At 40.3% G+C, this 27,176-nt stretch overlaps 3 protein-coding genes across 3 annotated transcripts; 1 reads left to right on the plus strand and 2 right to left on the minus strand.

Annotated features, from left to right (window-relative positions):
* Positions 1-214: 214 nt before the first annotated feature.
* On the minus strand, positions 215-2,711 carry LOC109412455 (translocon-associated protein subunit alpha). The gene is made up of 3 exons (XM_019686092.3): positions 2,471-2,711; positions 1,656-2,375; positions 215-912 (listed from the first exon to the last, which is right to left on the minus strand). Exons 1-3 carry the CDS (start codon positions 2,532-2,534, stop codon positions 827-829), a joined length of 870 nt encoding a protein of 289 aa, XP_019541637.2. The 5' UTR covers positions 2,535-2,711; the 3' UTR covers positions 215-826.
* Positions 2,712-10,121: 7,410 nt separating this feature from the next.
* On the plus strand, positions 10,122-11,300 carry LOC134286645 (probable prefoldin subunit 5). Its single transcript, XM_062848294.1, has 4 exons — positions 10,122-10,424; positions 10,498-10,628; positions 10,697-10,775; positions 10,848-11,300. Exons 1-4 carry the CDS (start codon positions 10,323-10,325, stop codon positions 11,031-11,033), a joined length of 498 nt encoding a protein of 165 aa, XP_062704278.1. The 5' UTR covers positions 10,122-10,322; the 3' UTR covers positions 11,034-11,300.
* A 14,312-nt stretch (positions 11,301-25,612) lies between these two features.
* Positions 25,613-26,746, minus strand: LOC109430338 (glutaredoxin 3). The gene is made up of 3 exons (XM_019706395.3): positions 26,516-26,746; positions 26,017-26,442; positions 25,613-25,944 (listed from the first exon to the last, which is right to left on the minus strand). Exons 1-3 carry the CDS (start codon positions 26,563-26,565, stop codon positions 25,767-25,769), a joined length of 654 nt encoding a protein of 217 aa, XP_019561940.2. The 5' UTR covers positions 26,566-26,746; the 3' UTR covers positions 25,613-25,766.
* Between the last annotated feature and the right edge of the window lie 430 nt (positions 26,747-27,176).

Here is a 27,176-nt window from a genome sequence, read left to right on the forward strand (position 1 = left end):
GATTCAAGTAACTGTGTGTTGATAATATAAGTGAAATAAATAAGTAAAATTACTCACCTTGCATAGACTGCATTCCTGTAACAGAAACCAAGTTGTCAGAAAACTATGAAAACTTTTATTTAACGAATTTGAATTACCTTCAGTCTTAGTGCCACTCAATTTTTCAGCGTAGCTCGTCACAAGGATAGGTCATCACCAAATAATTAATCATTCATTGAATTTACACTTGTCTTACGATTTTTTTTAATATTTTGTAAAATAACTTAAGCAAAAAAACGCACTCGACAACGACAAAAACTTATCCATCTATAAGAATTGGAGTCTGCCTGGATGGGCTTCCACAAATGAAGCCTCATTTCTGCCGTGTATTTCTTCGTCGACACAACAAGTTTTCCCGGGTGCCACGGATCGTTCTAATGTTTCTCTCAGTTCTCTGCTAAATGTTATCTCAGTACACAGTCTCACTTTCACACCAAATCGGGGGAAGGTTATTTTTAATGGGTTAAATCGCGAACGAAAAACAAAAAAAAACATTCTTAAATAATAAACTTGTGTCTCTTCTCGAATGGATGCGATGTTTGAAAACAGAATCTATGAGTAGTTGCGCAAAACCTTAAAATTACTTCTTATTTGTTTCACTGCACTGAAAAAGGAGGTTTCTCGCATATTGGCGCGTGATAGCTGAGGTTTTGCTTGGGATGAACACCATAATCTCCCATCAGCTCTGCCTCTAGGACACCAGAAGTTGCTGCAACTACAGATTACAAGTTGCTCCCAGCTTCTGCTAGTTGTTGATGTTGTTGTCACTTAGCTACTTAAATGCAATTTACTCGTCCGAACCCGCTGCTCGCTTGGCCTTTCGTTGCCGTGGGCTCTGCTTGGGGGATACTTTGCCGCCCTTGGGAGAGTTTTCTGAAAACAAAGAAACAGTATTAGCCTCACAATGCTGCTTATGCAAAGTGTATTAAGCGACTCTCAACATGGTCTATTCCGTTTATTACTTCATATACCATGTATGTGCATTAATAGTTAATTAATTAATGCACAATTTTTCAGGCATGTGAAGATAAACGAAGGAATTTGATAAAACTAAACTTTTCGATGTTATTTTGATGCAGATGTATCATTATATAGAATAACTATTGTATTTTGGAAAATAATGCATTTGATATGATTTCCCATGTGCTTGTGGGACATTTTTTCCAAAATCATTCAAAAACAGATGATCCGGTCTGACTTAACGCCGACCAACTATAAACATTCATTAATCTCAAGTTTTTAAATTTTAAAAGTAAACTACTTCTAACTTCTACTTTTTTCCTTGAAATTAATAATTTATGATTTATGACGATTTTTTTATAAGGGCCTGTCCAACTGACAATATTGATTTCTCTTTATCGGCTGTTATTACAGAATGTGCGACGTTAAATTTTCCAAAGATTATTTGGTTAAAATCCGCTGGGTACGACTACATTTTGCTACATGAACAAGAAGAATAATGATTTAGTTTGATTCGATCAAGTTAGCGAAAAAAAATCGATCGTCATTTAGACAGACCCTCCTAATGAAAAATCATTTATCAAAATTATTTGATCGGTCGTCGGAATCAAAGTGATAGGTATAATGAGTTCAACTAACAATATTATTCTACTTACGGATCTTCTTCAGCGTCTCAGCCGGGATCCAATCGTAATCCACGTCCTTGGTGTTGGTGGTTCCGGTTTCAACGGTCTTGCGAACCGCTGGAGACCGCTTGCGCTTGCCGTACGATCCCAGGAACTGCTGGCCCAAAACTAGCAGCAAGACAACAACGGCGGCCAAGAAGACATACAGGAAGAACGTTTCTCCGTCCAGTCCCTCATCGACCTCGGTGATGGACACGGTTTCGTTGAAGACGGCCTCGGAGAACTGGTTTCCGCTGGCATCGCGATAGTTCAGCGCAATGTTCAAACCGAATGGTCGTCCGGCAAACGATTCCGATGGGAGGAACGAGTACGACACGGTAGCTTCATGGCCTGGCTTGATCTCACGATTGTACGGAATAGCGGAGAAGTTCTGGATGTAATAGTTGAAGTCCATTGGGTAACGGAAGGAAGCTTCGACGGTTTCTACGATGAAGTCATCGCTACCCTTGTTGGCAAATCCGACTAGGAACTCAACTGGGTATCCGGCAGGAAGCTCAAGCTGGGATCCGCTCGAATGCAGAGGACGTGTAAACAGAAGGAACGTATCGGCGTCGGGAGACTTTGTTGTTTCCGGCTCATCATCCGTCTCCGCTTCATCTGTCTGAGTCACCGAAGCATCATCCGATTCAACCTCCACATCCAGTTCTTCGTCCAATTCATCTTCCGTGGCATGGGCCATCAACCGGGAACCTAAAAAAAAGAAACATCCAAAATGTTACGAAATGCCACGTCGGAGTGAAAGTAACCCTCGTGAGAGCCGATTTCCAAAATATCACGCAACTTACCACTGTCCACGGTCAAAAGAACCGCTGGCAGCACCAGCAAAGCGAAGATCAACAACTTCTTCATCTTAGAAACAACTTTTCACTCGTAAAACCACACCAAATTCAAATCAAACTTGCCACCGAAATTTCAACTTTGAAGCAGCAGACGACGATGCTGCTCAACGGGTTCAAATCAAAGGGAAAAATGAACGAGCGAGCGAGCCAACTCCACAAGATGCCGCGACGACTCAACAACGAATGAAGAAAAAGCTGAAAACGTCAGTTCACGTGGAAGCGAAGTGACAAAACGTCGACGGCGGTTTGACATTTTTCTGACACGAACGCGCCGCCATCTCGCCATCTCGCCGCCCTCGCCGCCGGCACGAACGAGGGGTAGCTCGGTGATCAATCAAATCAACCCGCTCCACAGTGGTTCATTTTTACGAAAAGTTGGCAGCTGGTTATTTATTCCAAAACCGTGCGCCGGACATACGTCGGGCAATGCGCTGGATAGAGGACCAGATACGCTTAGAGTCCCTATAATTAGAGTCTGGCGGACTGTCACTTTCGACCGGAGCCAATCGAGCACACTGAGCCAACTCTCCCGATCATCGTTATATGTCAGTCCTATATTATTGCACTATTGGAATATCATATAAGAGCGATTTGTCGAATCACTCCTCGTCGGATTTTGTACTGGGCGGAGCTGTCAAATAGTTGCCCAGCTGTCAAAAGGTGATTTTCAAAAAATTGCTTTGAAATTGATTTTAGTGTAAACTTCTTGAATTGGGTTTTTAAATTTAGGAAAATGTTTTGATTTTTTTATTTTATACGAAAGAGCACCTTTTTCTGAGCCACCATGATTTTTTTCAGATTTTTTAAACTTTATTTTGGTACCTAAAATCAATTTCAAAGAAATTTTTTAAAATCACCTTTTGACAGCTGAGCAACTGCTTGACAGCTCCGCCCAGTACAAAATGCGACGAGGGGTTATTCGACAAATCGCTCCCATACAAACTTCGAACTGATTTTTAAATAGGTTCCCGGGCACCAAAATTCATGAAAATTTGGATTTCAGCTCAGTTTTGTTGAAGGGGGCAATGCTCACATCTTCGACATTTTTCATTGTGTGCTTTTTTGCTCAACCCTATCGCGCACAGCCATGTGCGCACCCCTACATTGCGTTGCGCGCCCATCGTCGTTCAGCATTCGTTCGTCGTCCGCTACCGCGTGTACACTGTTCTTTTTATCCTCGTTTACTTTTATTAAACCAAGTTGTTAACCAAGTAACGTCGTGTGTGATTTCTCCACCAGACAATCCGAAACTCCTTTTGGGTATTCCACTGTCGCCATCTGGAATCTGCCAACAGGTTTTGGCCCCAGCTAGCGGCCCAGAAAGGAAGAAAGTTTGCGTGGAAAGATTCGGCCGGGAAGAGCCGGATAGGGTGTTATTCTTCCGCTGCTGCGTCGGCACGGAAAGTTTCGCGTGGTGAAAAGTGTAGGAAACAGTTGCGGACAGGTATTCCGCCCCAGGAGAGGGTGAAGAAAAGTGATTTTCCGAGTCAGTTCTCAAAGAAAGTGATTACTTCTCCAGGGGGAGAAAGAGGAAGGTGTTCGAAGAAGGGAAAGAAGAAGAATAGTGCTTGCTTCTCCAGGGGGAGAAAGCAACAGTGTGCCGAGCATTCATCGCTCGAAAAAGAAGATTTCGGGGTTTTTCCATCGTGTTCCCTAGTGCATTGAGCAGCCGCCGCTCGAGGAAGAGACGAAGAAAAAGTGCCGTGTTGAGAGGAGCTGTTTGCCAGTCGGCGTGTTCGTTGGTGTGTTGACTGCCTACCCGAGTAAGTGTTTTCGAGTCGAAATGGGGGATGCAAAGTTTTCGATTCCGAAATTGAATGGTACGAACTGGCAAACATGGAATGTGCGCGTGGAGAACTTGTTGGCTCGCGACGATTTGTGGCACGTGATCGACGAGCCGGTATTCGACGAAGAAGATCGTACCGAAGATTGGAAAAGGGACAACAGAAAAGCCAAAGCGACGATCATATTGCTTCTCGAAGACAATCAGTTACCGTTAGTTAAAAACTGTGTGCTCGCGCGTGATGTGTACATGGCATTGAAACGGTACCATCAAAAGACGACACGATCGATTCGGGTGTCACTCTTGAAAAAGTTATGCGCCTGCAATCTCGCGGAGGACGGTGACATGGAAGTTCATCTGCGTGATTTCGATGATTTATTCGATCGTCTCGATGGGGCTGGTACGACCTTAGACAAGGATACCAAAATATGTCTGTTGCTTCGGAGTCTACCGCCCTCGTTCGACGGATTGGTTACTGCATTAGACAGTCGGTCGGACGATGATATTTCGCTCGATGTCGTCAAGTCGAAGCTCGTGGACGAGTACAATCGACAAATGGAAAGAAGAGGGGGTGACAAGGGAGGTGATTTTGCCAGGAGTGAAAAAGCAATGCGATCCACGGAGGCCAGAACGGATGTCGATTCCTGGATTTGTCATTTCTGTAAGAATCCTGGCCACATCAAGCGCAACTGTCGGAAGTACTTGGCAATGCTGAAGAAGGAAGCAGATTCATCATGCACTAGTTGCAGTGAGTGCGGGAAAGCAAAAGTAGCGCAAAGTGATTCGCGAAATGTTGCTTTTGCTGTTGGTGGAGGAAAGTGTGGATCCTGGGTCATCGATAGCGGTGCATGTGCGCATATGTGCAGCGACAGGTCGTTCTTTACGTCCTTGAAGAAGTCTTCTGGTGAATACATCGTTTTGGCAGATGGGAAGAACATTCAGTGCCAAGGCGTAGGAAGTGGTGTTGTGTACGGTATTGACGGATCTGGTGAGGCAATGAAGATCGAGATGAACAATGTGAAATATGTGCCAGGGCTTTCATCAAACCTGATTTCCGTCGATCAGTTGGCACAGAAGAACTTTAAAGTGTTGTTTGCTGGTGAAGGATGTGACATAGTGGGCGTTGATGGAGCGGTTGTTGCTACCGGACACCAACATGGCGGGTTGTACTATCTGAACATGCTACAGCCGCCAGCCACCTCTGGTTATCGATATGGTTCAAAAGGCCAGGTAGACCCCAGAACTCGGATAGCAGAAGATCACGTACAGGAAAAAGAATCAGTCACGGTCGTAAGGATGACCAGCGATTCGCCGTCAAGGAATGTGTCGTTCCAGGAGGATGTCGTGAGGTACGATGCAACCGATGAACTGGTGATCAACCGGTACCCGCTAGAAGGACGAAAGGATTCATTCGACGACAGCAAGCAGATTTCCTCAGACCCTCTCCCGACACACCAGGCAGAAGCGGGCTTCGGGAACAGGTTGCTGAATCTCGTGAAGCTTGCGGGATTACGCAAGCTGCTCGGACATGACGAAGGCCCACCAGATAAAGAGTCTTCGCATTGAGGGGGAGTGTTGAAGGGGGCAATGCTCACATCTTCGACATTTTTCATTGTGTGCTTTTTTGCTCAACCCTATCGCGCACAGCCATGTGCGCACCCCTACATTGCGTTGCGCGCCCATCGTCGTTCAGCATTCGTTCGTCGTCCGCTACCGCGTGTACACTGTTCTTTTTATCCTCGTTTACTTTTATTAAACCAAGTTGTTAACCAAGTAACGTCGTGTGTGATTTCTCCACCAGACAATCCGAAACTCCTTTTGGGTATTCCACTGTCGCCATCTGGAATCTGCCAACAAGTTTGGCATGCAGATTTAGAATATGGAATTATTTCAACACCGCTAAAGAAGCCAATTAATGAAGAAATGCGATGCTTTGCTTTAGAGTGTAATTGTAGTTGGGTAGAGTTGGGTGTAGAGATTTGGAGAGCGGCCCCTCCAACAGCGAGATGAGCAGTTCGAGAAAAATTGTTAACGCGAAGACAACCAATAAAAATTTGTTTGAGTTTATTCGGCGTGTTTTGTTTGCCATCCGGTTCCCGGTCTTCATTAGGTACCAAAATAAAGTTCTAAAAATCTGAAAAAAAATCATAGTGGCTCAGAAAAAGGTGCTCTTTCGTATAAAATCAAAAAATCAATACAGTGACGATTCGTTCGTTGAGAGCTCGTTAGATGGGCTGTCTCGATGGTTGAATGTTCACTGGTTGGGGCAAAACCCAACTAAAAAGCACTGTCAATGTCAAAATAGATGTCAAAACGAGTTTGACGTCTGACCGCCGTCGCATCACAACTCCTGTATACAGAACGTTTACGCAAGTATGTGAGTGTTCCGTGACGTATTTCTCGTCACTTGCGTGTGTCTAGAGCATTTTGATCAGTTGTCAGTTGCCCAAACGAACGAACACGATTCGCTAATCGGGGCGCAGTCGTGACCCAACCAGCGAATCCGGACTGTAATATCAGGAGCTCGATTTGAAAAGGTCGTTTGTGCTCTTGTCGATTAAAAATTCGATCAGCTGGATTCGCTTATTATAGCAAAAACCGTTGAAATTGAACAAAGTTGATACATACAGCAGAATCATCACAAAACAGGCGGAACGGAAACATCATTAAAAATCTCCAAAGTATCTTCCCTATTGCTACAATAACTAAAATAAACTGATCGAATTTTATATCGACAAATGCCCGCATAATCACGAACAATACTGGCACTGTCTACTATACTGTTTGCAACTATTTACTACAGTATCCCAACAGTGTCGTATAACACCCAAAATAACAATAAATCAACAGTACCACACACGGTTTTAACAGTATGACAGATGGTATTCGAGCAAATAACAGTATGTGGGATAGGCGGTTAAGTTATGTTACAATAAAAAATCGCGCATTTTCTCGAACAAAATTTCTCGTTTACAGTTTGTCAAAAGGTCAATATACTATCCTTTTTTGCTCAGTTCGCTGTTTAGCAAACAGTTCTAGAACAGTTGGCCTATAAAATCTGAATAGAAAATCAATGTATGTGTTACAATTGCTTTATAGCTTTATACAGTTGTAACAACAATATGTTGAACGGTTGTGTTACATGTGTACTATTGGTTGGGTCATTGTGTTTGTATTGCATGATTGCATCAAATCAATCTGATGCCTTCAGGACACATATTAATAAATCAAATAAAAAGTGAACTGAAAACACAAATTCGATTTGATTCAATCCCGCACGTCTTCAATAAACCGTCATTTTCTTATTTCACCGTAAAAATCATTTAAACTTGAATGTTCTCCAATTGGCTGTTTATTTGCTTTCAAACCTAATTAGGTATAACTTTTTTTATAACTATTTTGTACATCTATATCATTAAAGATGAAATTATCTATACAAAATATAAACATTTGTCAGTTGATTTTATTGGTGTTTTTTTTTCACCCGGAACAGGATGATTTGGGCAGGGGGCCCCATTTGGGACACTCAGTGCGTGCATATAAAAAACCTCGTAAACAACAAACCAGTTGGTACAAAATTGAATGAGTTAGAGCGCAAAGGTCCCAAAATAGGTCCCCCTGCCCAAATGATCCCAAACCCTATCTTATGCCGAAAGCAGATTCATACTTCTGCAATCTGTAATTCTTCGAATGGAATTAGCCCGAGTCCTATCTAGCCGAGTTCCGCTTCAGCCTTTCACGTGCTGTTCCACTTTCATCAAATTCTTCTCCTTCTCCGTGGGTAGCTTTATCTTCCTCCAGCAAGATTGTTTCCTAGTTATAGGTATTTCCTCTTGGTGCATCGATCGTTCCCTCAATATTACGGCCGACGGCTGGATAAATGGATCGCAATTCAGCACGCTCACAATCTCATCCATAATGTTGTCATTTCACTCCGGATGTTTTGGCCAATTACCTTTCGCAGTCGTTGAATCGCCTTAATCCATGATCCGGGCTTAGATCCGGGCTGTACGACAAATAGATGATCTGTCTCTGTAGCAGTAGATTCGTTTCGGCGGAACATTTTCATTCTTTTGTCTTCTTTCCTTGAGCGCCTGGCGGTTTCTCTAATCCATTTCATGAAGCTGAGGGAAATAGAAAGACAAGGATTTTGTATTCTGAATTTGAAACGAAACTGACTTTGACTAACATCCACAAACTAGCATCATGAGTCAATATCAGACCACTGGCGGAAACCAATCTAAAGCTATATAATAGTTTCCAAGTTGCTAGCACTTCACTTATGGCCTAAACCGTAGTTCTAAAGCAAAAAAAGCAAACTTACCTTAGCATCCTCTTCCGGATAATATTTTGCCCCGGAAGATCATCTTACGGTCCCACGTTTGCACGGGTCACTGCTTCCTCCTACGAAGTAGCGAGCTGTTCCCCGTTAACTTCGCCTTGCTGGCGGACCCGGTGGAATTGCCATCGATGCGAGGGAAACGCGACTGCCAAACCTCGTTGCTTGGGGGTTTGTGCCGGTAAACACAAGTTGAAACGTGATGCAAAAACACTCCTGATCGCATGAAGAAACCTTCTTTTGGTAATAAAACTGTTAAAATATAAATACAACGCAGTAAACACTATGAAACTAAACAGTTCAACACTATTGATTGATTGATCTGCCGCCTTTTTTTTTTTTCAACGAGCTGCGCGATTCTTCGAATCATTTATGTCTCACGAACACCAATGTGTGCAACATTTTGTCAAACTGTTTATTTATGTTAATAAAGAGTATAATGCACGCGTGTAGGTGTGAGGTGCAAATATTCGAACCAACATTTTGTCAAAAGGTAGCGGAATGTTTCAACCGTGATGTGAAGTTGTTTTTCCCATATCATTCAATATTATGCGAACACTATGGTACACTGTTACTGTTCGGTATAGATTGTTCAAATTGTTTTTAATAATAACACCGAGTGAGGTCGCATATTGTTCAATATAAAAGCAACAATTTGTGATAAGTTAACATTACCACGTAGAAGAGATATATTGTTTTCACTTTATGGCAAACTGTTTCTTCCTATGCGGGTGTACATACGACCCACAGACAAACAGACGTAACACCTTGAGCGATTTTCATGAAAATCCATCGCCCAGTTCACACTACCATCACCTGGTGGAAAAGTTGCACGAATCACTGTGTTGTGCAATATCGTCAACAGAAGGCGCTAGTGTGAAACGTCAAACGCATAGAAAAACGATGTGCGCGCCTCTGGTTGTGAATGCCACAACTATGAAAATTTAAAATGATCGTTGAAAGCATGGTCGATGGAAATTTCGCAAGTGTTACGTCTGTTTGTCTGTGTACGACCTTTTCAAATCGAGCTCCAGATATATTATATTCCTTAAAATATATTATAATATTTCTTAAAATTTAAAAACCCAATTGACACAGGCTCTAAACAATCTAGATTGAGTTTAAATAAGGGCGAAAGTAATATGAGAGAGTTCTCTTCATCGACTCTCTCTTCCTCAAATTAAAGTGACAAGATGCAAGTATGGTTGCATTTTTTGGTCATAAATCGCTAGGTTGCGATGCAATCTAGCGTCTAAGTGTAAAAAAGTTCGATTGAATTTGCATCTTGTCACTTTAATTCGCAGAAGAGAGAGTCGATGAAGAGAACTCTCTCATGTTACTTTCGCCCTTATTTAAACTCAATCTAGAATCTCTGCATGCATGAGTGTTTTTTTTTCAACGATGAATTCCCGGCATCACTGTTTGTCGGAGTACTTGACGCAACTGGCTCTTGGTTTAACTTTGACATTTCAAGAAAAAAAAAATAAAAAAAAAGCAACACTCGGTTCGGTTTCTGATTTTTCGTTTCTGGTTGGTGCTTGTGAACTCCTAGAACGGGAACCACACAGCTCGTCGTCTTGTTTTTTGCCTTATCCGGTAAATAATCGATTACCGGCCAGTGAATCCACAGAGTTTATCCTGGATTGTTACCGTTAAGTAGTGCCACCGTCCCAAAAATGTCCGCTATTTCCGCCAGTGAGAAGCCGCATATGCAGCAGGTCGATCTGAACACACTTAACCTGCAGCAGCTGACTCAGCTGAAGAATCAACTGGACCAGGTATGTGGGATTGGGAGAGGTCGGTCCGAAATGGAACGATCTATTAACTGGCGGTATTTTTGTTGCGTTTTAGGAGCTGACCGTTTTTCAAGAATCACTGCAAACTCTGAAAATGGCTCGCGTGAAATACTCCGGCTCGAAGGAAGCACTGGAACAGTTCAAACCCGACTGGAACGAGAAACAGATTTTGGTGCCACTGACGGGGTAAGAGAGGACGGGAGTTATACCTTCGTTTGAGAACTTTTCCACTACATTTTTATTTTGCTACACAGGAGCATGTACGTTCCCGGGACCATCAAAGATGCAGACAATGTAATCATCGACATTGGAACCGGTTACTACGTGGAAAATGTAAGTTAATTTTCTTTTATTGTAATGAGCTAAGCTCGATTTACATTTTCTCCCTACGAAACTTTCCCGTAGGACTTGGAAAGCGCAAAGAACTTCTTCAAGCGGCGGGTCGATTTCGTTCAGGAACAGATGGAAAAAATCGAAGTTCTGGGCATGGAAAAATCCAAAATCCGAGATGCGATTCGCGAGGTGATGGAAATCAAATTGTTGCAATTCGAGAAGGAACTGCAGAAGAAGCGAGAAGGAGCAACCAACTAATTGCAGAATCGTATAAGCTGGCAGACTTCACACTAAAATGCTTTGGATCAACATACTCTAAGATGTTGAGTTTTTTCACTGCTCCAACGCTAGTTTCATGATTTTTTTTACCGAATGTTTGTATTTATTGTGAAAACTTTCATACGCTAAAAATATTTCAATTCACTTCGACTTTACGCTAAACCAAAAGTAGCTTAAGCGTCAAATTAACATGCACATTTCTTCGTTGGCCTCCGGGATTAAAATTTGCATTTACCAACTCACCAACTTAGTTGACTTATTACTTTGTCGAAAGATTATACGAATAAGCGTCCTTGAGGTTGCTTTCCTAGATCGAAAAATTAAATCATTTCTATATTGGGAGAGCTTTAGAGCATTAGACCGGCCCACATTTGTATGGTGTGAAAAAAAAGTTGACGAACTTGACGATAGCGGTCGGCTATGCTATACTATGCTCATTAGACTGCCCCAATTACAAAAATGTCGGAAAATTCCACGGGAAACCCTCTAGAATCGTGTTTTTGAGAGAGAAGAACAATCTGAAAATTTCAGCTCAATCGGTTAAAAAATGAGCTAGCGCAAATGAGTAGAAGGTTTGTATGGGATTCTCAGCCCAAACATATGGGAAGTTGGATGACCTCCAGTCTCTCATTCAGCACGTCGGTTTGGCGGCTATGTTGTCCATTCATTTCAATTGTTCACGCACGTTGACGGGAATCGAGACAGCGAAGACTTACATAGCTGCCTAGGATGTAGCGCGCAAGTTTCGAATGGCAAACACGTGCTACATGTAACAACCGGGAATAAACGGGGGCAGAAGTCCTCATCCAGCTCTCGTTAGCTAAAACAGCAACCAAATTAAGTTTTATCATGATATGGTCTTCTACAACGTTGTACCTTAGGGTATCAACTACTATTTTTTTGCAATTCTGAGCCAAATCGAACATGGCTAACCGGCGTGCTGAATGAGAGACTGGAGGTTATCCACCGGGGATACTCAACACAAACTAGGAATCATAAGTTCACTACAGAAATCATCGTAGGACTCACAAGATCACGGGAATCACGAAAACCATGCCAAAGTAACAAAACAGCAGCGCGCGTCGTCGGTTTAATTTATACGCACCTTGTTGCTGTTGTCCGGCAGGCGGGTGTGCGCGCCGATGACAACTCGAGAAATACAGTGCGCAAAAACGAGCCTTCAGCTGCGGTTATAAATTTGCTATGCAAAATTCGACGTTTAAATCCAAATTGCAAGAAAACGAGAGAAGAGCTAAAACTTTGGTGTTAAAGAACAAATTGTAGAGAGAAACAAGGAGCACAACTTTGCCAAAGAATCAAAGTTTATCACGCATTTTTCAAAGATAATTGTCAAAAACCATCTAAAAGGCACTACTTTTGAGCTTGTTTGTTCTAGAAAACTAAGCTTTTCAGCAAAACAAACGGGTTTAAAGATCTTATTTCTGTTATTCTGTTATATTCTGTTATAATCAACGCACCCCCGGGCCGTGGCCAATCTGCGTTGTTTCGCTGGGCGATACGTCTACCAGTAGACTTGTATCTGCCCTATGCTAAACCGATTAGCATAGCAAGTCCTTTCCACTGATGAGTAGGCTCGAATGTCCCGCCCCTCCAGTTTCAAGTATTGTATTGATTATGACACCAACTCTTTCTTTTCCTTGGGAAAAAATCACTAGACTTGGATTATCAGACTACTATTAATAATGAACATAATTAAGATACAAGTTTACATACACAATTGTAAAATCAGTGTTAGATACTTTAAAGTGAATTGAAAAATGTAAATAAGATAAATTCTGCATCAACATGTCTAAAGGGTCTAACTCGTTTTGTAAACAAACATTGTTTCTGTCGCTGTAGGGTCTATCTCGATCCACCCACGCATCTGGGGGCCGTTATCAGAAAGAACGAAGATAGATCTTTCCGATAACGGCCCCCAGATGCGTGGGTGGATCGAGATAGACCCTACAGCGACAGAAACAATGTTTGTTTACAAAACGAGTTAGACCCTTTAGACATCATTTTGAAGACGGTGAGCGGCTATTGGAACACGAGCGGCTACTGGTACACTGACGGTAATTGATATTGAAGTATGCATATTGCATTATCTATTAGCAAAGTAGTAGAAAGAGTTGGGGAGCCCATATAGCCGAGGCGGTAAACGCACGGGTATTCAGCACGACCATGCTGAGGGTGACGGGTTCGATTCCCGGTCGGTCCAGGATCTTTTCGTAAAGGAAATTTCCTTGACTTCCTTGGGCATAGAGTATCTTCGTGCCTGCCACACGATATACGCATGCAAAATGGTCATTGGCAGAGGAAGCTCTCAGTTAATAACTGTGGAAATGCTCATAGAACACTAAGCTGAGAAGCAGGCTTTGTCCCAATGTGGACGTTACGCCAAGAAGAGAGAGAGAGAGAGAGAAAGAGTTGGGTGCCTGGTTATAAAATTGTTGTACTTAGCTTATGTGTTTCGGACAAGTCCAGTTTGTGTTGGCCATTGGGACACTTCTTGCTTCAAAATGGTCGTTTCTGGAATGGAAAGAGAATAATGGGCCGCACAACTCCGCAAATGGGCGGCCAGCACATATTAGTATAATGTTGCAATGATTGAAAATAATAGAGTATAATTGTTAATCTATATGAATACTGCTACTAGATAGGTTCAGGTTTCTCACCCCTCACGATTCTTTAGATACTGTTATAGCGTGTTTGTTGTAAATTTGTTAATAAATGAAGCCTCCAGTAATTCAAAATACAATGTAGCGAAGATCTTGAGCGGATAGCATTCATTGATAATGATAGTGATTATTTTAATATGGCTTAACAAAAATTACTATTCAATTATTTTAAATCGGATTCGTCAAAAAAATTATTGTTCATAAAATAATTAACCATGCGAATAATAGCATGATATAAGAGCTCTCGTGTTTCAATCAATGCTGTCATGCTATCCACCAAATCTTACAAAGAGGATTGAAGGATAGTTTTATAGGTATTGGTTATATGAACTACTACTATTTACTATGACATCTTCAAATGGATAGTGTAACTACAGAAAACTACAGAAGACACATATTGTGGTAGCGACTATTGAATTAACCTGAGTTACGTGTAGTACTAACTGTTCGATCAAGTGGGCAAAATCATGACAGTGGTTAAAATCATGTTGGAGGTATCAGAAATCGAGTTGATTTATTAGGCATTATTTGAGTTCGATCATTAACCCATGAACTATTTTTTTAACGAATTTTGTTTCAATTAATATCTTACTAATTAATTTTACTATGATGAATATGCCAACGTCAATCCTATCACAGACTCCAGACATCTAACAATAAACAATGACCCAAGCTTACCAGTTTGGCACCTTGCCAGGGGGGCTTGGCCTTGTATCTACAGCTCAGAGATCAACTCAGTTCCGTAAATACATCAAACTGTTCACAATACACTGAAGTTTTTTTTTACGACGGTAATGGTCCCGCGTAAAAAAAAACCGCGTAAAAAAACCGCGTTATTTCAAGACCCGTCGTAAAAAAAAAACCGCGTTATTTCAAGACCCGTCGTAAAAAAAACCGCGTTATTTCAAAAAACGTCGTAAAAAAAGTCAAGTCACGTTAGATGTGGTGCTGACTATTTTACGCGTGTTTTTGAAAAAACGCGGATTTTTTTTACGACGGTTTTTGGAATAACGCGGTTTTTTTTTACGACGGGTCTTGAAATAACGCGTTTTTTTTTTAGGACGGACCGCGTAAAAAAAACCGCGTAAAAAAAAACCGCGTAAAAAAAACCGCGTAAAAAAAAACTTCAGTGTACTCTTTTCGTGATACTTTGACGGAATATTTTTTGGAATAATCTTCTGAGACATACAATCCGGGCAAATTGGATCGTCAGATATACAGTGCCCTTTCAGCACTGGTGTCACATCATTGATATACAGGAGTATAAAAATTACAAGATGTGATAGGCCGGAAGATTTGGTAAGCAGCTCCCCCCAAACGGGTTTAGAGATCTTATTTGATAGAAAATTTAATCTTTCGAATGAGGGTTGAAAAACTGCGATAAGTTTGATCGTTTTCAAGTTATAGCGCCAGATTAAGGCAAGCATAGTCAAAAACGTGGAAAGTTTAATAACTACGTAACGGTTGAGATTTGACCATATGCGTAGAAGATTTTTTTTCATCATTTATGGTCCTATCACCCCTTAAAAAGTTCACACTCACCAACCTAACACCCTGTATAACCGTTTATTACGCACATGGGCTTATTCCGTTATAAACGCCTCATTTACGGAATGGTCTCGAACAGATTCTTTAGTCGTTGCAGTAAGTTCGCTATTAACTTTAGCGATGACATTTTGATTTTTTTTTCGAATAGTGTTACAACCTGGAGTTCAGGGTGGCCGAGACACATGTCACTGCATTGAAACTCCAGGTGTAACGAATAACAAATTACAACGTAACTTTATTGACATGATCCCTTTCGTGACGGAGCGCAAAAAATTGAAATCTCCATACAAATGGCTCAACTTTGGCTCTCCAGAACTCTTATGTCGAATTCGTTTTTGAACCTGGGTTGGAACTGGATCGGCGGAAAATGTGTAAACAATCAACGTCAAACAAACTTTATAGTACAAGCGAAACCGAAGTCGGGTTGGGGTTGAAACTGTGATCTGATCCAGTTCCAACCCATGTTGGAACTGAATCAAAAACGAAAACGACATTAGATTTCCCAACAAAACAACAATTGTTTTACCTCATATGAAAGAACTACTCTTCATCTTTCGATTTCTTGCTTTGACTACCTAGACAAATCAGAAATAAAAATTATGCGACAGACAAATTTTTTTCATGTTTTACGGTTTTTGTCCACTTTTTGTTCACCTCGTTGTGATAAATCTCACAGGCAACGTAAAAAAAGTTGTTTACACACAAACGAGTATAAGTAATGGCTGAATTATTGAAACAGTTTACACCACATAAAACAAAGTATAAACAGATGAAAAAATATGCAAAAATGCTACCACTCAACAGCACAATTGTGCTGGTTCGTCACGAAAGGGATATAAAAGATGACGACTACAATACTTCTAAACTAATGTCTGCCTTTTATCATTAATGCTTGTCTCAGACTAACTTATTTCCCACTAAAATGGAAACATGCTTCTGTCATCCCTAAACCGAACAAAAACATTACTTGTCCCGGAAACTACCGCCCAATCAGTCTATTGAGCGGCTTAAGCAAAATACTGGAAAGACTGATTTCAAATAGACTGAATCGCCACGTCGAAGTAAACGAAGTTATTCCGCACGAACAATTTGGGTTCAAAAAAGGCCACTCCACAATTCATCAACTTGTGCGAATCAAACAAGAAATTAAGCCATGGAAAATCCACTGGCATGGTGCTTCTTGACGTGGAGAAGGCCTATGACTCCGTATGGCAAGAGGCGGTGGTCTTCAAGCTGCATCAATCAAACTGTCCATTGTACCGTGGAGGGCCCATATTCTGCGCACCTAAGACTTTTTCAATTTCAATCAGCTATAATAAATTCCAAATCGAACCGATTTGGCTGAATTTTTGACCGCGCATAGTTATCAGCTTTGTAAATCAGGGAAAAATATAATTCTCATACTAAACACTCAATTTATATGTAAAATCATGAAAATTCTAAAGTATGTCTTTGTTCCTAATTCTGCGCACCCTTTTTTGGAATGTTCCTAATTCTGCGCACATGGAAAAAAAAAACTCTAAAAAGATAACATATTGTAATGAGAACATGATTCATAGATGAAATTCAATTGAATTCTTCATTTTCAACTTTTTTATGACATTATGACCATATTGGAACTTGGCATGTCCCCAACATTGATACTACCTTCTTTGATTAATAAGCAAAGGGAATTTAAATCATAATACACAAAAGGATTTTGTAGCATTATCGAATACTACTATGTAAAGCTTTTTAGTTATCCACATATGTCCATATTAGTAAAATTTACGTTCATTTCTTAAGGCAATATAAACTTTTTGACCATGACAAGGTGGCACAATCTTTGTTTGCAAACTGAGACTTCATTCTTTTTCAACTCCAGGGATTCCTCTGTTTAAGAAAATTCCATGTAAACTCACATCATATGTCGCATTTGACGAATGCTTGCAACAATACATAAAATTTCTCCCGAGGTTGATAGTAAATGTTTAAAACAAGTGGTTAGTCCGGTCGAACTATCAGATCAATAATGCAAGAATCGTAAATTAGCCTTTAAATTTATAAACTAATTTGTTAAGACGTAATTAGATTCACCGGATTGCTAGAAACATATAATATCCTAGTTATAACTATGGTGGCATTCATAGGCGCCAACTTGTGACGTAGTTGGGGGGGGCGAAGCTCTTCAAAATTGGACAAAATTCAACTTTTTTCACCTCAATGCAGTAGTTTTCACGTAAATATGCCTAAACTAGATGAACTGCGTCGGAATATTCCGAATTTGATTGGTTTTGAGAGGCCTCGCCCCCCCAACTACGTCACAAGTTGGCGCGTATGGTGGCATTTATATGATGTTTGTTTACTAATTATATGCTCAAAACTTAGTTTTGAAATGTCTGCGCAGAATTAGGACCACCATTCAATACCGGTTCCTAATTCTGCGCACCTAAGAAGAACAAGAAGATTAAAAAAAGAAGAAGAAAACTCAATTGTTTTTGCCGATTCTGGTTCCTCGAAGACAGCAGTACAGGATACGCATGGAAAAGCAGACATTATCCTCATTATTTATGTCGCAAAATGCTTCAGCTCATGAGGCAACTTTTTAGCAGCTTCGCTAACGGACACAGATTTCAGGCAATTTCCAGTACTTGCAACACCATTTTATTTTTTTTTTTAAATAATGGTCGTTGATTTGAAAAATGTTTCTTCGCAAACTTTTTTCTTACTATTGAAACAATATTCAAAAAATATATTTGAAGCTAATATTGTATTAGCGTCCATGATTTTGTGGTACATTCGTGAAAGTGCGCCGAATTAGGGACTGCGGAGAATTAGGGCCGGTCACGGTATCTGGTGAAAATATTTTCTTCGTTAATGTCCAATCGTCGATTTGGAGTAACGCTCAACGGTTCTACGTCTGCTTCGCACCCCCATACCGTTTGGAATCCCTCAAGGATCAGTCTTGAGCCCTACATTGTATAATATTTTTACATCAGATACAATAATGGTTGATGGAGTAGTCTATGCCTTCTTCGCGGACGACACAGCTTTTTTAGCGGCCGACAAGGATCTAGCTCAAATCGTAACTAAGCTACAATATGCGCAGAACAACCTGGAAAGTTATCAGCGGAAATGGCGCATCAAAATGAATGTAACAAAAACGCAAACAGTTTTTTTTTTCACCAAGAAGAGGGCAGCACGAAACCTTCCTAGGACAGCAATAGCCACAAACGGTCAACCACCAAATTGGGAAAATGATGGGAAATATCTTGGAGTGATCCTTGACTCCAATCAGACTTTTGCAAAGCATGTGAATTACTCAATTGATAAATTAGACAAAACTGTCCGTTGTTTGTATTCACTGATTAACTCTAAAAGGGATACATGGGGTCCATTGGACCCCAGGCGCCTTTCACAGCTCGTCTTTGATGGAACACACTCAGCGAGGTGACGAAACTGAGGCCATGAAGGTATCCCTTTTAGGGTTAATAGGCGTTCAAAATTAGCTGTTATAAACAAAGCACTGATATTTAAGTGTGTACTTCGACCATCAATGACCTTGGTCAACTTTTTGCGGATCCAAGAAAACTAAGGTTTCTGGTTGCCTAAATTCCATTTGACATTAAGGTGAAACGGGACGTCGTGTTATTTTTCCTATCTTGCCTCTCTTTCTAACAATTTGCCTCGCGATTTTGAAGATGGTAATCTCGAGTTCTATCGCACTGAAGATGGTGAAAACCAATCAGCATATGCACTGCAAGTGAGCATACACAATGATAGATTTTTGTTGCAAAATATGAAGTAGAATCTGAGATTACCATCTTAGTGGCAACAGAGCAATGGCGTATATTTCCTCGACCGTCCCGTTCGCCCTTAAGGACAAACGTCTTGAAATCCCGCTTCATCAGTGCATAAGAACTTCAGATGCACAAAACTCAAGAAGCAAGTTTCAAAAAACAGTGCATTTTATTATTCTGTTTTTGCTTATTTGTAATTAGCTTAAAATAAAAAAGATCAAGAGCTCTGGTTTTGTTTCCGCAGAGATTTGTGCGCTCGAAATCGTGAGTAGGTGCCAAAGTTGGCCATTGTAGCGCCCATTTTGGGATTCTAACAAGTCTGTGCTTAAACTGATTTGCCATAAGAGTCATCAAGACCCAGTTTTTGGATGTGTTTCCACATATTTTTTGCCAGATGAAAGTTGCACCCGCGTCTGGAAGCATCAGGAAATACGCTGGCTACTGCTTTGGCCCAGGGGGAATGACACTTCCTTTGCTAACGGGCAAAATCCGCATTTATCCGTTGCTAACCGTCGTTAACCGCGTCTTACTACTGCTCAGTTTGCAACATTGAGCTTGATCTTGATTGACCGCTCGCAGTTGCTACTCCAGTATCACCAGATCAGCTACACTCACACAAGGAACCAATAAGTTAGCTGCTTGGGACTAACAGGCATCTTCAGTGTGTGAACGTTGGTGGTCTTGTATTTTTAGGCGACAATGGCGCCTGCTGCGCCAGGTTGCAGGTCAATAGGGAAGGGGAGGGAAGTGATGATTGCAATCGCTTGCCCACATCAGGCCGTTGAATCCTCTGCGCCTGCACAAGGTCATGCGGATGTTGGTGTGTTGGTGGGAAATGTTTATTTTTGGCACATCCCGGTCAACCAGTTCACTAAATTCGTTAAAGTTCTTTACCAAAATATAAAGATTCATGTTGTCCATTCTTCACTCATTATTTCGTTACATATATTCAAACAACTTTATCGATCGATAACCAAACTTGAAAAATATCCTTTATCGGTCATAAGATAAAAACCTTTACCGAAATGTATCTAATTTGCGTGTAATTTCATGTTATCGCTAGAACTTTGATTTTCTTCATGAATATTCATCGAAATATATTCAATTTTCGATATCAATGGAACTTTGCATATTGATATCGAAACACAAAGATTTGTCACAATACTCCTTTGCCGTTCTGTTTGGTATCGTTGGGTGAAGCTGAGCAAAGGTATTCTGATACATCATATGACAAGCGTAATGTTTTGGTTTTGCTCGAAGTAGAAAAAAAAGATACCAAAACTGAATCAATGTATCTTCGATGGCGAAAATGTTTCCTAGGTCCGGATTAGGCTGCAGCTCGTCGGATTTCTCCCTGGGACGGCAACATAGGCAAAAGTTCATGCTAATGGTAGGTATTTTGAACATATAATCGGACACGATATCGTTGGAAGTAGGAAAAGGCACTTCGTTTTCGGTGATTTCGTCGCCCTTCCTGAAACCCTGCGCTTCGAAATCTTATTAATTGATGTGGATCTCGTTTTAGTTGACAAATTCTTATTTCCTAACAATGATTCAGATAGTCAATGCCGAATGTTCCTGCTCATCTCTTAGAAACTAACAATGACTAGTAATTTGTTCAATATTGAATGCTTTTGGCCATCTATATTCATTATATTGCCCTGGCTCAGTGAGTAAGAATCAACAGAACATTTTCAAGTTCCTGTAAATGTAAGTTCATTTTCCAATTTAGAAAATGATAACAAAAAAAAACATGATAAAACATAAACAGGGAAGGATAATGGTGGTGGGTGGTGGTGAGCGGGATGTTATTTTTAACTTTTTGGGTTACTCGTGCGGGTCGATAAAACAGATCCCACTATTTTTTAATATCGATTCACCGTCAAAAATCTTTATCAATCTTTAACGAAGTGACTTTGATTTCATTTAAATTTCTTTAGGAAACGATGACGATCGCTATCGATTTTTAACATGAACGTCTTTAAAGATCGTTATAAAGATATGTAAAGATTTTTAAAGGAATGGTTGACCGGGATGGATTTTGAATTTTCCCGACTTTTTTTTTATATACCTGTGGAGCATGTAAAACATCCAAGAATCCAAACTTTTAAGTGGATCTGTAAAACTTACCGAAATATTTACGGTGTCATAGTGATACTAAGACAGTTTTACAATATTTTAAAGACGTTAACCCTCTACTTCTAGAGGTTGTTCTAGAGTACCATCGATTTTTGACGAACTCGTGACAAACAGAATCTAAATTAATATGATGCAATAGTTTTTAGAAAATGATTACAATCACATTAGGTAAACCCAACTACCAACCACTTGTTTCAATAGTGGAACTATTGATAAACAATAAAAAAAACTATTGATTTACAACAAACATTTTTTTCGTTGATTTCGTAAAATTTGGCCAATTTGCAATAACTTTTTTTCGGAAACGCTTTCTTGGCATAGAAATAGTCGTTCAAAGTCGTGGGAAGTAAAGGGTTAAACGCATATCAAAACAGATTTGCATGTAACATATGCTTGAAATTTGCTTCTTATTCTGGATGTCTTATATCGTTAACCCATATTTAAACATATTTGTAACGTAATACCTAAAAGATATTTTGTGAACTCCTTAAGAAATGCTTGATGAAGTTCCAATAAAAATCTAGTCAGCTAACTGAAACACTCTTAGGTGAATTCCTTCTAGGTGTTTTACGCTTTTCCTGGAATTCTGAAAGTGTGAAGGGTGGCATTTTTCATGCAGTTCTGTTATAATTCCTATAGGCACAATTATTGGAGTGTTTTCTGATGAAAGCTGAAGAATACCCTGACAAATTTCCTGGATAGAAGTTTATTGCAAAAATACATCTGTGAAATATTTTTCACATACTCATTTTACTATTTTTACTATTTTTCATCGGGGGCCCATATAGCCGAGGCGGTAAACGCACGGGTATTCAGCATGACCATGCTGAGGGTGACGGGTTCGATTCCCGGTCGGTCCAGGATCTTTTCGTAAAGGAAATTTCCTTGACTTCCTTGGGCATAGAGTATCTTCGTGCCTGCCACACGATATACACATGCAAAATGGTCATTGGCAGAGGAAGCTCTCAGTTAAAAACTGTGGAAGTGCTCATAGAACACTAAGCTGAGAAGCAGGCTTTGTCCCAGTGAGGACGTTACGCCAAGAAGAGGAGGACTATTTTTCATCATACAAATCAGGAAATCTATTCAATACTTCAACATTCAATTTGTGTTTACAAATAGTTATTAAGAAAATTAAAGCCCGTTATATTAACAGGTTCATATACAAATCACCCAAATAAAAATAATCCAAAATCCATTATAAAATATGTATAATTATTTCAATATATCTTATACATAAAAGGTTTTTACAAGGACTCGCTGGCGATTTATGTCAAAACACTTGGAAAATTTCTAAGGAAACTGGGCTCTGAAGATACGTTTAGAAAAAAAAAATTGCAGAACTCAGATAAACTTCTGTTGGAGCTTTGCAAAAATGGAAAAGTTCTGTTTAGTGAGAATTGGTGATTTTCAAAAAAAAAATATGAGTTTTACTATAGAGCACTACACTGAAAGGCGGCTTGCAGTAATGTCAAGCATAACAATGTTTTTAAATTTACCATGGCAAAACATGATCATCGACCCACCAACGCTTCTTGTGTGCGTTTTGTTTCTTCTCGCATCAACCGGTTCGATAGCTACCACTCGGCGTGCGAGCCTGGTGATGTCAAGGTTCTTGGTTCGAATCCGGTTGCCAACAGAAACTTTTTTTAATTGAAAATCGAGTCCATGGTAAAATTGAAAACATTATTCTGTTGAATTGAAACGAAACTCAGTCTGCACAAATTTAGTGGCGTTGTGTATTTAAATTGACCCTCAGAATAGTAATTTTCACCGCAAGCCGCCGTTCAGTGTAGCGATGAATTGCTCAAAAATTTTGAAAATATCTGGCGAAATTCAGCTAGAAATTATTTATTATATTCATATTCATAAACAATTTCTAGTCGAATTTCAGCTTAATTTCTAATCGCATTTTTGAAGAACTCACTTGGAACTCGTGGAAACTGATGGAAACTGATGCATAGAGTATAAATCTTTCCAAACAAAACAAATTTGTCCATTTTTTGTCGAATTTCTATAGAAACTTAAAACGAATCTAGTACAGCCGATTTTGAGTAGCATTCAGACCATAGGAATAACCCAGAATAACGCAAAAAAAAAAAAACATCAGATAGACCTACAAGAAATGGGCCTAAAATTCTTAATAGCCGTTAATAGCCATTAATACCAGGAAGTCCTACACTGTCAAATTAAGTTATGAATTCTCGATTATACTCGAACTGAATTTCTCGTCAAAAAGCGTTGTGAGATATTCAACGGAAACTCATTGAAAGAATTTCCTACGAAATTAATATGTTCTTCTAACCAGAAATCATCAAAATCATTCGCAAAAAAACAATAGGGGTATTAACTAAACAGATTATATAACTGCGTAAGCCGTGATTATCTGATTATTGAAATGTTTCATGATATTGCGAATGAAATAATCCAAGATTGCCTTGGTGATTGCGGCGTTTAAACAGTTTAATCGGTTTACGCTGTTTAGTGAATCCCCTGAATTATTTAATTTTTTGCGAATGATTTTGATGAATTCTGGTTAACTTTATTGATTAAGCAGGTATCTGTAGGTTTGCTTCAGAGGCACGTTTTCATAGATTTAGGAAATTTGTACCAAGCAAAAAAAAATTCTGAAGGTATGTTGGGGAAGTATTTTTTGGGTATTTCTGATAGAATCATTTAAAATTTATCTACTAAAATTATTTTTGATTTAAAAAATTGTGATTTAAAATATGTTTGTGCCTGATTTGACTCGAGCATCCGCACAATAAAAACCTGTCATTCGGATAATCTTTTTCAAACCAGAAATCATTCGTAATTCAGAAACCAATGCTCATCTTCGTCATTTGGACTTAAGTCCTGGGAGAGGTTTGTGAAACTGTGTTAAAATCTAGGTTTGATGTTACATTCTGGAGGCGTTACACATTATTTTAAAAATTCCCGATCATAAACAAAATTCCCGACTTATTCCCGCATATTTCCCGATGAATTTCAATTCCCGACTTTTTCCCGCATTTCCCGAATTTCCCGAGTCTGTGGCCACCCTGGTTATATGATATGATAGATTGACACTGTGCGGTGGATAAAAGTTCGAAGGAGGGGAAACGGCTTTTTTTTCAATCCGTTTCTGGTTCTAGCGATCGCTACGAACATACGAATATACGTGAGATGTATATGTAGGAGAGAGAGAGAGTGAGAGAGAAAGTAGATAGAAAGATACAAAGTAGGAGGAAAGGGACGAGTCAGGGATTGAACCCAGGACCTTCTGCATAAGAATCAGAAGCGGTAGCCACTAGACCACCAAGCTCGTCTATTTTTTATGGTAGCGGGACATTTGGCATAAAGTCATTTAGCATAAGGTCGTTTTGCATAAGGTTATTTGGCATAGACATTTGGCATAACGGTCATTTGGCATAATGGACATTTGGCATAATAGAAATGCACCCTTCTTTGTTATGCCAAATGACATAGACCCAATAGATCCATGCATGGTGAATATTTGATTAACGCCGTTTGGCGCCGATGAAAATGCGCCGTCCGTGATCACAGAACACGAATATTTCATATTGGATAGCACCCAAGAGGAGCGTGAAAAAAGAAAATTACAAGACAGTGTAACTGAAAATTTATTAGTGCTCGAAACTAGAAACTTAAAATGTTCGATCGGTTTGTATGCATGTTAATAGCTTAAAACCTTGTTATTAAGCTATAAACTAAAGGGGGAAGGATTGTAGTGGCAATTCCTGCTCGGTGTAACTGCCGAACTCTCTTTAGTATTCGAATATGATTGTGATCATATCATGTAATAAAGTTTAGTCTTGTCTTGATTACGAACGTACTCGGATACAGTTGTTATTCATAATGAAGAACGTCTCGATTAGCTCATTATAACAGTTACCTCAGGGCCCATATAGCTGAGGCGGTAAACGCACGGGTATTCAGCACGACCATGCTGAGGGTGACGGATTCGATTCCCGTTCGGTCCAGGATCTTTTCGTAAAGGAAATTTCCTTGATTTCCTTGGGCATAGAGTATCTTCGTGCCTGCCACACGATATACGCATGCAAAATTATCATTGGCAGAGGAAGCTCTCAGTTAATAACTGTGGAAGTGCTCATAGAACACTAAGCTGAGAAGCAGGATTTGTCCCAATGTTACGCCAAGAAGAGAGAGAACAGTTACCCCAAGAAGAGAGAGAACAGTTACCTCAACCGGTGCTTCGGACGCAACCAAACGAATAATCTTTTCCGGTCGTTTGTTGCCTTCACGTGCAATTAACAAGCCTGCCTAGCACGTATAAAAATCGAAAAGAATTAATAGTTTAGAATGCCCAAGTGATCCTCACAATCCCACGCTTGCTGCGATTAAACTAAGGCTTTCGAAGAATTGTTTCTCGATTAAAAAAATCTTCCGATTCATGTTACACTCTCTCCTAGTATTTGTAAGCTATTTTGTGTATCAGTGAACGAAACCCCAGAACATTTTCAATAGATAAAAGCATTGTCTTCCATGTCCCTCGCGGTTAAAATACTTACAATACGACTGGAACTTGAACTGGGGCTTATCCACTAAGCATTGAGCGTCGCGTTCAGTTCGCCAGCGGTCAGCAGTTCTTTGATGATATCGAGCCCTCCGATCAGTTCACCTTTGACGTAGACCTGAGGATAAGTAGGCCAATCCGAGAAGACTTTCAGACCCTGTCGCACCTCCTCATCCGTCAGAATGTCGAATGTGTCGTACTGCACCCTGGACAAAAGAAACAAAATTTGAATTTCAAATCAACCATCATCGTTATCTGTCTCCCTCCGCATAACCAACCCTGTCTCATTGATGATGCCTATCAGCTGCTTGGAGAATCCACATCGAGGCGTGTTTCGATCGCCCTTCATGAATATCATAACGTTGGAGCGATTTATCAGTGCCTTCAAACGATCTTCTAAACTGTCCCCGCTTTCGACCGTACTGTCTCCAGCGCCGGCAAATTTGCGGCATTTGGCCGTCAGCGCAGCGACATCCACTCCGTCGATTCTGTCAACTGCCTTGCCAGCTTTGAAAAATATGACCGTCGGAACTGCATCGATCTGATGCTTTAGCGACACTTCCGACAGATCTTCCGCCGGAACGTCCAAAAATTGAAGCCCACCAAACGGCGCCTGCTTGGCCATCTCGGACATAACAGCCAGAATCTGTTTGCATTGGTCAGCCCATTCGGCGGAGAAGAGTGCCACCGACACCAACGATGACCTAGCCGAAAGATAGCAACAGTGTTGATAAGAACAAACATGGGAACCACCGAAGAGAAATGCGAAATACTCACCCTATTAGCTTGTTGTACTGATCGACACTGGTCACATTTGTAACGGCCATGCTGCTGGTAGTACCTATCTTCACAAAATGTAACTTAACCGAAAGGGGAAAATAAGGAAAGCACCGGTTTCTGGTGCGGAGAACCTACGGCGGCAGCTAAAATTGGAAAATTCGAGGTAGATTGTGGAATCGACGAAGTCGCGACGGGAACTTTGACGTTTCGGTGACGGACACACCGAGAGCTGGGAACAAAAACGAACACACTGACATTTCAATGTCAGGGGGTTATCCAACTAATGTCGACTAGCCCGACAAAGAGAAACACTCCGACAAATTATGGCGAACATTTTGAAATTACCTAAAATTGTTACGTCAATTTTTTTGTACACTCAGAAATAAAAGTATACACGGAATTGAATTACTATTATTTATGCATTTTGTATCCGCATCTCTCTCACTCTCTTTCTGTTTTCATGCTATCTGGTGCTTCGCCTGGGTTGACGAAAGACTTCTCTTCAACCCAGGCTAAACGGCAGATAGCATGAAAACAGAAAGAGAGTGAGAGAGATGCGGATACAAAATGCATAAATAATAGTAATTCCGTGTATACTTTTATTTCTGAGTGTAGTTTTGATTTCGCAATCAAACGATCGTTTCCAGCATAAAAAATT

Source organism: Aedes albopictus, chromosome 1 (assembly GCF_035046485.1).
Source record: "Aedes albopictus strain Foshan chromosome 1, AalbF5, whole genome shotgun sequence".
Lineage (NCBI taxonomy): Eukaryota > Metazoa > Arthropoda > Insecta > Diptera > Culicidae > Aedes > Aedes albopictus.

What these genes read in the sequence shown, in the direction of transcription:
- LOC134286645 (XM_062848294.1), top strand. Translation starts at nt 10,323, where the DNA reads ATGTCCGCTATTTCCGCCAGTGAGAAGCCGCATATGCAGCAGGTCGAT. An exon ending in TGAAGAATCAACTGGACCAG is followed by an intron (nt 10,425 to 10,497) that starts GTATGTGGGATT and finishes GTTGCGTTTTAG; the next exon opens with GAGCTGACCGTTTTTCAAGA. An exon ending in CCGGTTACTACGTGGAAAAT is followed by an intron (nt 10,776 to 10,847) that starts GTAAGTTAATTT and finishes ACTTTCCCGTAG; the next exon opens with GACTTGGAAAGCGCAAAGAA.
- LOC109412455 (XM_019686092.3), bottom strand. Translation starts at nt 2,534, where the DNA reads ATGAAGAAGTTGTTGATCTTCGCTTTGCTGGTGCTGCCAGCGGTTCTT. An exon ending in TCTTTTGACCGTGGACAGTG is followed by an intron (nt 2,376 to 2,470) that starts GTAAGTTGCGTG and finishes TCTTTTTTTTAG; the next exon opens with GTTCCCGGTTGATGGCCCAT. An exon ending in TGAGACGCTGAAGAAGATCC is followed by an intron (nt 913 to 1,655) that starts GTAAGTAGAATA and finishes CTTTGTTTTCAG; the next exon opens with AAAACTCTCCCAAGGGCGGC.
- LOC109430338 (XM_019706395.3), bottom strand. Translation starts at nt 26,565, where the DNA reads ATGGCCGTTACAAATGTGACCAGTGTCGATCAGTACAACAAGCTAATA. An exon ending in CAGTACAACAAGCTAATAGG is followed by an intron (nt 26,443 to 26,515) that starts GTGAGTATTTCG and finishes TCTTTCGGCTAG; the next exon opens with GTCATCGTTGGTGTCGGTGG. An exon ending in GGCATCATCAATGAGACAGG is followed by an intron (nt 25,945 to 26,016) that starts GTTGGTTATGCG and finishes TCTTTTGTCCAG; the next exon opens with GGTGCAGTACGACACATTCG.